Below are 12,826 nucleotides of genomic sequence, written 5' to 3' on the forward strand. Positions count from 1 at the left end.
GCATTAACATCTCTCTCTCTCTCTCTCTCTCTCTCTCTCTCTCTCTCTCTCTCTCTCTCTCTCTCTCTCTCCCTCGACGTCAGTGAGATTATATTAACGTAACGTAAATTGGTCACTCGTAACTTGTGAGAATTTCATATTTGATATTTCTTAGAGTTTATTTAGTGTTATTTAGTTTCTTTTGTGGAATCTGAACAAACATTTCGTAACGGCGCCTGGTTTTTGTGAAATTGTGTAAGACAAGACTGCAGCAGAGAAAGAAGTTGGTATACCAAAAAGGTAAAGTGTTATATTTTTATTAGTTGCAACTAATAACTAAAAGTTAATGGGAAAAGTGTTTGGTTAACTAATAACTAATAACAGTTAGGTAACAACTAATAACTAAAAATGGTTAGGTAATAACTAATAACGGATAGGAACTGTGGTTAACTAATAACAGATGGGAACTGTGGTTAACTAATAACAGATGGTTGTGAAGGTTGGTAAAAACTGTTGGTTACAGTGTTTTTGAGTGAAAAGATTTACACTTTTGCACATTGCTGATTTTTTTTGTGTTTGTGTTTGTTCCATTGTTTGTGCACTATTTCATTTTCTTATTGAAGTGTGTCTTTTTATTTTACAGTTTCATTTGCATTCACAATTTAATTGACTTAGTTATTTTTCATTGCTTTATCATTGCACATTCAATTAAATTTAACATTTGAATTAATTTGCATTTACTTAGTAATTCTTTTCAAGATTTATTGTTGTTTAGCACTTGTGAATTAATTTCAAATTTTCAATTATTGCCTAACACTTTTGAATTTTGATTGAATTAATTTTCTTGAATTTTGTGATAAATTAATTTTGATTTAATTTTACTTAATTTGATTCAAGAATTAATTAAACTTTACTTTGTTTTCAAGTAACAGTAATTTTCCCTGATATTGTGTATTTCACTTATAAATTTTGAATTTAATAATAAATTTTTGTATTTAAAATTTTTATAAGTATTTTCATTTATACCAGTATATTTAATTATGATTATATTCATGTTAGGTAGAAACATAGAGTGGTAATTGATTTGCTTTCCTTCAATTTATTTGAAGTGACTTAGAACCAGGGAAGTACTTAGACTTCTGAGATCAGGGAAATATTTAGACTTTTAAAGTTGTTGATGGAGTGATGCCCTTTGATTAATTTAATTACTTACAAGATTACCTCACACCTGTTTTGATGAATTTAGTCTGATTTTCTGCAATACTGGTAAGTGTTAAGGGATCACTGTTGCTTTAGAGTACCAGTCATTTAAACGTGTTATGAGGGTTCAGGTGTCTGGCTTTTGGTGAGGTAATTGATGAATGGTAACCAGATACCTGGCACTTCGTAACATTGTTTAATGGTGCCCAGAGACCCGGGAAAGCAGATTTCATTATCACTCTAGAATATACTGGTGGTTTTAGGGATATATTTTGTTAGGAGAGTGACCATATAATTTTGTTTTGCATTTATTGTATTGAATTGTAAGTTGATAACTTAGAGGAAAATGGCTCAGTTCAAGGTTCAGGAATTTTTAGCAGCCCCTTCCATCCAAGTTTTGTCTGAAACCACTCTGTCTAGAGCACAGTGGAGAGCTTTAGCAGTAGCATGTGGTGGTTATGTGTCTACTAGTATGGTAAAGGCACAAATAAGATGTATTGCTATGGAATCATTGATAAACTCTGGTAGAATAACTGATGAAGATGAGTTAGAATTGGCTCAAGAGTTGTTGAATGTAGCATGTGCTGATCTCATAAATAAACAAGCTGAAAAGAAAGAGAAAAGTGACGCATTGAAGCAGAAGAGAATTTGATTAAGCTAAAAATGCTGGCTGAAAGAGAGAGAATGCAAGCTGAAAGAGAAAGAATAGACAGGGAAAAACAAGAAAGAAGAGAAAGAGAAGAAGAAAAAGCAGCAGAAGAGGAAAGAGAAAGGATAAAAGAGGAAAGAGAAATCGCAAGACATGAAAGGGAAATGGAATTAATAAAAGCTAGATCCACATTACCTGTAACACCGTCTAACCCTAACCAAAGTAATCAAGACCCTGTATTTGATGTAGTGAGAGTACAGAAGTTAATCCCAAAGTTTACTGAAGAAGCTCCAGATGAGTTTTTTGATCACTTTGAGAAAGTGGCTTCAGGTATGGGATGGCCAGAGGATAAATGGTCAGTTTTGCTACAAAGTGTCTTAATTGGTAAAGGGAGAAGTGCTTATCTAGCCTTAACAGCTGATTAGTGTAAAAGGACTACAAGGTACTTAAACACAGTGTGCCTACAAGTTTACCAGATGAACCCCAGAGTACTACAATGAAAGATTCAGAAATTTGAGAAAAGATGAGAAGGGAACATTCTTAGATTATGCTTACAAAGTGAGAAGGTGTTTCAAACGTTGGGTAGAAGCTGCTAAAGTAAAAACTTTTGATGAGTTAGAAGAGTTACTTGTTCTTGAACAGTATCTTAATGGAATTCCTGAAAATATAAGAGCCTATTTAAGAGAGAGAGAAGTGAAGAAACTTGACAAAGCTGCTACAATTAGTGAAGATTACAATATTATCAGTAGTAAACGTAATTACAATGTCAAGTACCAGAGTCAACAACGCCCAGGTTTTAAGTCTTATCCAAATAACAGGAACAAATTTAATGGTAAACGTATCAGTGATACTACTAAGAGTACACAAGGTAATACACCTCAGCAAGCTAATGTGAAATCCTCATCCAGTTTTTCAAGACAGTTACAGAAACCTAATGTTGTCTGTTTCAAGTGTGGAAGAGTAGGACACTACAGTCAAGAGTGTTACCGGAATCAACAGCAGTCAAAACCAGTTGGTCAAGTTGTAAAAGGTGACCAGGTGAAAACAAATTACGAAGAGCAGTGTGGGAAAGAATCAGACTCCAGAGAAGAATGAAACTAAACAAGCTGAATGTTTAGCAACCAGTGGAAATGTTACCTCAAGTAGTGAGTGGCTTAGCAGTGTGGAGGCTTTTAAGCCATATATCTATGAGAGTATGCTGTCAACTCAAGAAGGAAGTATGCAGGTACCAGTCAAGATATTACGTGATACAGGGAGTAACCATAGTGTGGTATTACGTGGTTCTCACCCTCAGTTGGAAAAGAGTCTCACAGGAGATTCAGTTATTTTGAAGGGTATAGGAGGAGAGGAAGTAACTCCTATATGCCGCTTACTCCTGTCATGTGAATTGGTGACAGGGAATGTTGATTTTGCTGTAAAGGACTCATGGCTGTAGAAGGTATGCATGTTCTGTTGGGGAATGAAGTTGGTGGTGTGCCATTTATTCCTTGTCCTGTAGTGACAGACAAACAATTGAGGATTAGTCCTACAGTAGAGTTGGAGAAGAATAACCCCCACCTGTTTCCTAGTGTAACTACCAGAAGTATGAAAAGGGACTACGACTGCAAGTGAAGAAACTGAGGATTTACACACCCAAGAAGGATCAAGTGAAGGATCTTTGTGCTTAGAAGAATTGTTCCAGGGAAGTGAAGTTTCCCATAGTGCTGACCAAGAAGAGATTTCCCAAGAAGATGAAGAAGACGACGACGACGAAGAAGAAGAACCTGATGTTCCTGAAGAGACTCCGAGTAGTCAAAGTGTTGCTGAAGACAGTAGTGAAACTACAGTAGCTGAGTTAGCAGATATTAAGAATTCAACCCTTGAAGTTGGTCAAGTGACAAGAGAGAAGCTGATGGACTTGCAGAAGAAGGATGCATCGTTAACTGATTTGTTCTTCAGAGTTGTTGATCGAGAAGAGATGCAACAAACTCCTACCTGCTACTATCTGAAGGAAGGTTTGCTGATGAGGAAGTATAGACCTACAGATATACCAGGAGATGCTGAATGGGGCGAATATCATCAAATTTTGATTCCATATCCATTGAGAAAGCAAGTGGTTGCAGTAGCTCATGAGTCTGGACATATGGGAATCAGGAAGACTGTGGAGAAGATCATGAAATATTTTTTTTGGCCTGGACTTCATAAAGATGTTAGCAGGTTTTGTCGTGAGTGTCATACCTGCCAGATAGCTGGAAAACCGAATGAAACCATCAAGAAAGCCCCCCTACAACCTGTAGAAGTTAGAGGACAACCCTTTAGCAAAGTGATTATGGATATGGTTGGACCATTGCCGAAGACAAAGAAAGGAAATGAGTATTTGTTGACATTAATGTGTCCTGTGACAAGGTATCCAGAAGCAATCCCTGTTAGAAACATATCTGCTAAGATAGTTGCTGAAAAACTTGTGGAGTTTTTCTCAAAGTTTGGAATACCAGAAATAGTACAAAGTGACAGAGGAACAAACTTTACTTCAAAGTTATTCCAGGATGTGATGAAGCTGTTAGGAGTGAACAACAGTTATCCACTGCCTATCATCCAGAAACTCAAGGCGCCTTGGAAAGGTTCCACCAGACATTGAAAAGTATGCTGACAAAGTATTGTTCTGAGTCAGGTAGAGAATGGGATGTTGGTTTACCATTAATGTTGTTTGAAATTAGGAATGCTCATCAAGAAAGTATGGGATGTTCACCTAATGAAATGATTTTTGGAAGAGAAGTTAGAGGACCGTTGAAGATTCTTGCAGAAAATTGGGAGGAAAATCAAGAGGAAAGCCAAGGAGAGTATGTGAAGAACTTAAGGAAAAGGTTGAAAGAGATTAGAAAATTCTCTTTAGAAAACTTGAAAATGAGTCAAGAGAAAATGAAAAGGAGATTTGATGCTAAGACTAAGCTAAAAAGTTTTAGTGTTGGTCAACAAGTGTTAGTGTTCTTACCTGTCAAGAGATTTCCCCTCACTAATGAATTTCAAGGTCCTTACAAGATAATTCAGAAGTTAAGTGATAGAACTTATGTGATTGAAACACCAGAAACTAAAACTGAAACTGTGTCAGTAACCCAGACAACTTTATCTACAGAAGACGATGATGGCTACGAATTGGGAACTGCAAGCAAGATGAATAATTCTTCAATTTTGGAAAATTTGGAGGATAAATTGAAACATCTGAGTGTTGAACAAGGTGAAGACTTAAGTGAAGTAATTAGAAGTTTTCCAGAATTTTTTTCAGATGTGCCTAGACGTACTGATCTGACCAAGCATGAAATCAAGATTCAAGAAGATGGAAAACCTTTCAAGCAAAGAGCCTATCGCTTATCACCGTATCATCGAGATGTTTTGAAGAAAGAAGTTGAGTATTTGCTGCAACATGGATTAGCAGAACCAAGTTCAAGTCACTTTAGTTCTCCATGTGTGTTGGTGAAGAAACCAGATGGTTCATTTAGGATGTGTACTGATTATAGGAAGCTGAATTCTATCAGTGTGGCTGATAATTATCCTTTGCCTCTTATAGATCAGTTACTTGATAATATTGGGCAAGCCAAGTTTGTTTCCAAGATAGATTTGTTGAAAGGATATTATCAAATTCCCTTAGATGAGAATGCGAAGTTGCTGTCAGCTTTTATTACTCCATTTGGACTATATCAGTATACTGTTCTGCCGTTTGGTCTGATGAATGCACCCGCAACATTTCAACGAGTGATGGATCAACTGCTAGGATCAATAGAAGGAGTAGGTGTATACCTAGATGACATCGTGATTTACTCTACAACGTGGGAAGAACATCTGAAGATTCTGAGGAAAGTTTTCAAGAAACTACAAGAAGCAGGATTAACAGTCAACTTAGAGAAGAGTGAGTTTGGAAAGGCAACTGTACAGTATCTTGGGTTTGAAGTTGGGAAAGGCCTTCTTGCTCCAGTAAATGCTAATGTAGAAGGTATCTGTAAGGCTACCCCACCTACTACCAGGAAACAGCTACAGAGATTTTTAGGCATGGCTGGTTTCTATCGTCGTTTTTGCCCAAATTTCTCAGCCGTAGTAGCTCCCTTGACAGACTTGACTAGTCCCAAAGCTAAGTTTATTTGGACTCCAGAGTGTCAAGAATCCTTTGAGAAGGTAAAAGCCATTTTAACTTCAAGACCAGTACTTCAAGCTCCAGACTTCGACGAGAAATTTGTGATACAAGTTGATGCGTCAGACTGTGGTGTTGGAGCTGTTCTACTTCAAGAAGATGAAAATAATATCTACCATCCTGTGTGCTTCATGTCTACAAAACTGAAAAAACATCAGAAAGTATATTCGACAATCGAGAAGGAAACTTTAGCCTTAATCACCGCATTAAAAAAATTTGAAGTGTATGTGAATAGACCTAGGAATGAAGAAATTTTAGTGTTGTCTGATCACAATCCACTATCATTTATCCAGAAAATGAAAAACCATAATCAAAGACTGGCCAGGTGGTCTTTGTGCCTGCAACAGTATAACTTAAGAGTGCAGCACATTAGTGGCAAAAACAATGTAGTTGCTGATTATTTATCTTGTTGCGAATCGTTGGATTCAACACCGTGATAAAAAATCTTCTGTGGGGAGGTATATTATATATTGCTACTTTCAAAATGCATGTTTCCCCTCTTTAAAATGTCATGTAAGATTGTACAACATTTTTTCAGATTCCTAGATAGCTTAGAATAGGATGTTTTAAAATGTGTGTTCAGATTTCGCATTGCATGTTGTAAAAGAATATATATAGAATGTAAAAAGAGAGAAACTTTTTCTGTCTTTTCGAAGCTATGAATGTTTAACTTTTATGTCAACACTTTGAGATTAGAGGAACTCAGAGATCTCCGTTTGCTTCCCTATTCTGTCAACGCGTTTGATAGCGAGCGAGCTCGAATCTTGCGTTGTTTTCAAAACATGTCAATCTTATTTATCGCTCAGCCACCGTTTCGATCGGGTACGTGTCTTTCTTTTTTTTTTAACAGACTGGACTCGTACGCGTATGTTTTGATCAAAACCACGTGCATGTTACTCATTTCTTTATGAAGATTGCGTCAGATTTCCAAGCTACTGGAAGCATTCGTGACAAGAACGTTTTGTATCTTCTGCCCTGTCGAGCTTCTGTAAAGGAAGAGATTTTACTTTATCATAGAACCTCGAGGCATTAACATCTCTCTCGCTCTCTCTCTCTCTCTCTCTCTCTCTCTCTCTCTCTCTCTCTCTCTCTCGACATCAGTGAGATTATATTAACGTAACGTAAATTGGTCACTCGTAACTTGTGAGAATTTCATATTTGATATTTCTTAGAGTTTATTTAGTGTTATTTAGTTTCTTTTGTGGAATCTGAACAAACATTTCGTAACGGCGCCTGGTTTTTTGTGAAATTGTGTAAGACAAGACTGCAGCAGAGAAAGAAGTTGGTATACCAAAAAGGTAAAGTGTTATATTTTTATTAGTTGCAACTAATAACTAAAAGTTAATGGGAAAAGTGTTTGGTTAACTAATAACTAATAACGGTTAGGTAACAACTAATAACTAATAATGGTTAGGTAATAACTAATAACGGATAGGAACTGTGGTTAACTAATAACAGATGGGAACTGTGGTTAACTAATAACAGATGGTTGTGAAGGTTGGTAAAAACTGTTGGTTACAGTGTTTTTGAGTGAAAAGATTTACACTTTTGCACATTGCTGATTTTTTTGTGTTTGTGTTTGTTCCATTGTTTGTGCACTATTTCATTTTCTTATTGAAGTGTGTCTTTTTATTTTATATTTTCATTTGCATTCACAATTTAATTGACTTAGTTATTTTCATTGCTTTATCATTGCACATTTAATTAAATTTAACATTTGTGAATTAATTTGCATTTACTTAGAATTCTTTTCAAGATTTATTGTTGTTTAGCCCTTGTGAATTAATTTCAAATTTTCAATTATTGCCTAACACTTTTGAATTTTGATTGAATTAATTTTCTTGAATTTTGTGATAAATTAATTTTGATTTAATTTTACTTAATTTGATTCAAGAATTAATTAAACTTTACTTTGTTTTCAAGTAACAGTAATTTTCCCTGATATTGTGTATTTCACTTATAAATTTTGAATTTAATAATAAATTTTTGTATTTAAAATTTTTATAAGTATTTTCATTTATACCAGTATATTTAATTATGATTATATTTATGTTAGGTAGAAACATAGAGTGGTAATTGATTTGCTTTCCTTCAATTTATTTGAAGTGACTTAGAACAAGGGAAGTACTTAGACTTCTGAGATCAGGGAAATACTTACACTTTTAAAGTTGTTGATGGAGTGATGCCCTTTGATTAATTTAATTACTTACAAGATTACCTCACACCTGTTTTGATGAACTTAGTCTGATTTTCTGCAATACTGGTAAGTGTTAAGGGATCACTGTTGCCTTTAGAGTATTCAGTCGTTTAAACGTGTTATGAGGGTTCAGGTGTCTGGCTTTTGGTGAGGTAATTGATAAATGGTAACCAGAAACCTGGCACTTCGTAACAATATATATACATATATATATACACACATATATATATATATATATATATGTGTGTGTGTGTGTGTGTGTGTGTGTGTGTGTGTTACGGTCATGAGTTGTGTGCAAACTGTCCCGGCGGTCATTTTGAAAAGGCCAATATCATGTCGTATGCAAAATGCCCAAATTGTGGTATTTTGGAAAATGACCAAAATATCTGTCAGTATGCAAAATGCCCAAATAATTGTGGTCATTTTGGAAAATGACCAAAATATCTGTCAGTATGCAAAATGCCCAAATAATTGTGGTCATTTTGGAAAATGACCAGAAGTTTGGTCATTTTGCAAAATGACTATTAGTATCGTTGGTCATTTTGTAAAGTTACCCCAATAGCTGCTGGTCATTATGCAAAAATAAACAAATAGTAACTTAAAATTGATTAGGAAAAGTCTAAGTATTAATAATGGCCAGGGGATCAGTAAGTGTAGCTGCACGCAGTCATGTCGGAGCAGACGCTGTAAATGCTTCAAAAACAGCAGATGTAAATGCAGCAACTCTTGTTCAAACAAGTCAGATAATGCTAATTTTGATAATTGTTGAAATAATTTTCAAGGTCAGTTTTAGTTCTTTCAGTATTCTAATATACTTGTAATGTGTAATGTAAGTTTTTAATGTTGAATAAAAAAACACACACCTTTATTAATACTTAGACTTTTTCTAATCAATTTTAAGTTACTATTTGTTTATTTTTGCATAATGACCAGCAGCTATTGGGGTAACTTTACAAAATGATCAACGATACTAATAGTCATTTTGCAAAATGACCACAATTATTTGGGCATTTTGCATACTGACAGATATTTTGGTCATTTTCCAAAATGACCACAATTATTTGGGCATTTTGCATACTGAGAGATATTTTGGCCATTTTCCAAAATGACCGGGCAGTTTGCAAAATGACCAATTCCTCAAAATGACCGTAACATATATATATATATATATATATATATATATAATATATATATATATAAATATATATATATATATATGCAGAAGCCAGGTACTATGTCGTACCTCTAAGTAAATGGGGATACAATCCACAATGATGTAAAATCCTCTTGTAGTTTAAAATATATATTTGTTGTACAAGATTAAAGCTTTCGACCATCAACTGTGGTCTTGTGAACAAGACCACAATTGATGGTCGAAAGCTTTAATCTTGTAGCCAAGAAATATATATTTTAAACTACAAAGAGAATTATACTTCATTGTGGATTGTATCCCCATATATATATATATATATATATATATATATATATATATATATATATATATATATATATATATATAATATAAAATCATTAAAGGGAAGAGGACACACACAGATGGACAGGCTGTCTTTATTCCAACGTTTCGTAATTGTGCTATTAATTACATCAGGGCTGTTAACAAGAAAAAGAAAATTCCAAGTAAAATTGTAGAAATCAACAAAAAATTAAAAAATGTAAAAGCTGAAAATTATTCTTATAAAGTGTAGGAATTATACACATAAGAATGAAAGGAATTTAATTCTAAAATGGACATATATTAAAATGAAAGAGTACTGAACTTATAGTAAACGAAAATTGAAAGTAGCAGTGAACAGAGTTACAGAGCAAGAGGTTAAGGACTGACCTAGAGGAGTGACAGCGTTAAACTAAACGTAAAAATAAGCAATACAAGTCAAGACAAATACAGAGGGGAGGAGGACGTATGAGTGTTTAACGACGGAACAAGTTGTTTAATAAAAATGCAGAAGTCTTTATTATCGATATGTGTTTTACAAATTGTGGAGTGGTTTCTAATATATATATATATATATATATATATATATATATATATATATATATATATATATATATATATATAAGTCATATCTCATTTCCGTGATTCATATACATATATCGAGCTACAATGTCCTTTAATATCTAATTCGCTCTACCTCGGAATTAATATATTTTCATATATGCTTAACCGAAGGGGAATTTTTTCTCGATAATAGATTTGCCTGGACCAGGGCGCGAACCTATGGATCCTTTCAAACCCAGGAACGTCAGTGAAGCTTTACCTACTACACCACCGCGAGTAGGTAAAGCTTCACTGACGTTCCTGGGTTTGAAAGGATCCATAGGTTCGCGCCCTGGTCCAGGCAAATCTATTATCGAGAAAAAATTCCCCTTCGGTTAAGCATATATGAAAATATATTAATTCCGAGGTAGAGCGAATTAGATATTAAAGGACATTGTAGCTCGATATATATAGATATATATATATATATATATATACATACATAATTTCCTAACTTATATCAGGATCAAATCCAGGACTCTCAATTGAAAGGTAAGAGTGCTACCAACTAAACCACACACGTCATAAAAGAGGTTGGAGGCTTAGTACTTAGTGCCTGAGGTTTTTCGTGGTCAGATTACTCCCTAACATACCAGCGAGTTTTACCCAGCTTCCCGAACCACCAGTAACCAAATTGGTAACATTATATATATATATATATATATATATATATATATATCTATATATATATATAGATATATATAATATATATAGATTATATATAATATGAATTTTTATCACATCACCGTGATTCATATACACATGCATTAAGCTACAAATGTCCTTTTAATATCCAATTCGCTCTACCTCAGAATTAATATATTTCCATATGTGTTAACCGAAGGGGAATTTTTGAGTTGATAATAATTTCGTCCTCTCGTGGGTTCGAACCCACGAGAGGACGAAATTATTATCACCTCAAAAATTCCCCTTCGGTGAACATATATGAAAATTTATTTAATTCCAACAATGGAGCGAATTGGATATTAAAGGACACATGTAGCTTAATGCATGTATATAAATATATATTTTAATATATATACATATAATAATAATATATATATATATATATATAGATATATATATATATTATATAATATATATATATATATATATATATATATGACCAGGTTATTATTTCCAGCAGGTGTCACAGCCAACCCGGTCCACTTCAAGCCCTTACAAAATGGAAGAATGCTGGCCACAGAAGTGCCGAGATCCAAAACAGCTTTGCCTATGCTCACTAAAAGCAACCGCCCCTCCTGCAATGGCGGGCAAAAGGACCCGCCCTCCCGTGTGGATACAACCCAGAGGTGAGTTTCAGCTACTGTTATAACAGTCATTGTGGGTCATAATCATGTATTATTATAGACTTCCCCAGCTTGCTTCCAAAACTACCAAAATCAACGGTTCCAATAGTTCTTTGTGTAATAATAATAATAATAATAATAATAATAATAATAATAATAATAATAATAATAATAATAATAATAATAATAATGGTAAGGTGGTTCCAATCATTTCGAATAATAATAATAATAATAACAACAACAACAATAACAACAATAATAACAATATTTCAATTTTACAGATAAACTATGATATCATAGTCATCAAAGTCATTAGCGGTTTTTTTTCTCTCTTTTTCTTGAAGCGAGCTTTTGTCTGGAGCTGCCAGACATCCTTTAGGGTAAAGTGGTTCCAATTATCTCGAATAATAATAACTTTGTTGATTATTATTATTATTATTATTATTATTATTTTGGTAAAAGACCCTATTTTAGGCAAACACTGTTAAAGAGAATGGCCGAAATAAGCGAGTCGATTTTATATTATTGTTTTATCTATTTTTCTTATCATCCGCTTCTCTGGCTAAGCGATGTTTCTGAGTAACTGGCTAATATTCATATTGCAAATTTCTAAAAATGAAAAAATGCTGAAGGTGATCCTTTATCAAAACAGGATTCAGGAGAACCTATGGAAAAGACTAAAAAGGTCTGAAAAAGGTCTTTCGCATTGAATTAAAGATACAGGAGTATTAGGATAGGATACTTATGATTTATTCATTAGAATGAAAATGTAAAAAAAATAATGTGCATATTAAAAAATACAGAACATTATTTCTAATAAATTATAGCTTATTTATTTAAATTTTCATTGGTGAAACAATGCGCTATTTCACCGTAGATTTTAGCACACGACCCAAGTAAGTTAGAGGTCGAATAATGCCTTGTTTTTTATACACTCGGCAGCCCCTTTGCTAGGTGTGTCTCCAGACACATAAGTGACAATTTTGACACTTTCAGAGTTGCAAATTTGCGCGAGCAAATGAAGAAGGCCACCTTGGCAGCTTACATCATCCCAAGTGGCGATGAACACCAGGTAAGCAGATTATACTACTTCTATAGCTGGTTTACTTAAGGCAGATTCTTGGATGAGCCGTATGCTTACGAGACGTTTGTTTGGCGGCCGCTGATTAGCTGATACCGGAAGGTAAGCAGCTCCCAGCCAATCAGCGGCCGCCAAACAAACGTCTCGTAGGCGTAAGGCTCATCCAAGAATATACCTTAAGTGAACCAGCTA

General features: G+C 34.2%; 1 protein-coding gene across 3 annotated transcripts in view; it reads left to right on the forward strand.

Annotated features, from left to right (window-relative positions):
- The window catches only part of LOC135203586 (xaa-Pro aminopeptidase 1-like), a 108,449-nt gene that overhangs the window by 8,191 nt on the left and 87,432 nt on the right, over positions 1-12,826 (forward strand). For 2 of the 3 annotated variants that reach the window (XM_064233362.1, XM_064233358.1), the window contains exons 2-3: positions 11,388-11,556; positions 12,550-12,625. In XM_064233362.1, the coding sequence (XP_064089432.1) occupies positions 11,388-11,556; positions 12,550-12,625 (245 nt within the window). The remainder of the gene's footprint in view (positions 1-11,387; positions 11,557-12,549; positions 12,626-12,826) is intronic. The other variant, XM_064233361.1, reaches the window with a different exon arrangement.

This window comes from Macrobrachium nipponense, chromosome 36 (genome assembly GCF_015104395.2).
Source record: "Macrobrachium nipponense isolate FS-2020 chromosome 36, ASM1510439v2, whole genome shotgun sequence".
Lineage (NCBI taxonomy): Eukaryota > Metazoa > Arthropoda > Malacostraca > Decapoda > Palaemonidae > Macrobrachium > Macrobrachium nipponense.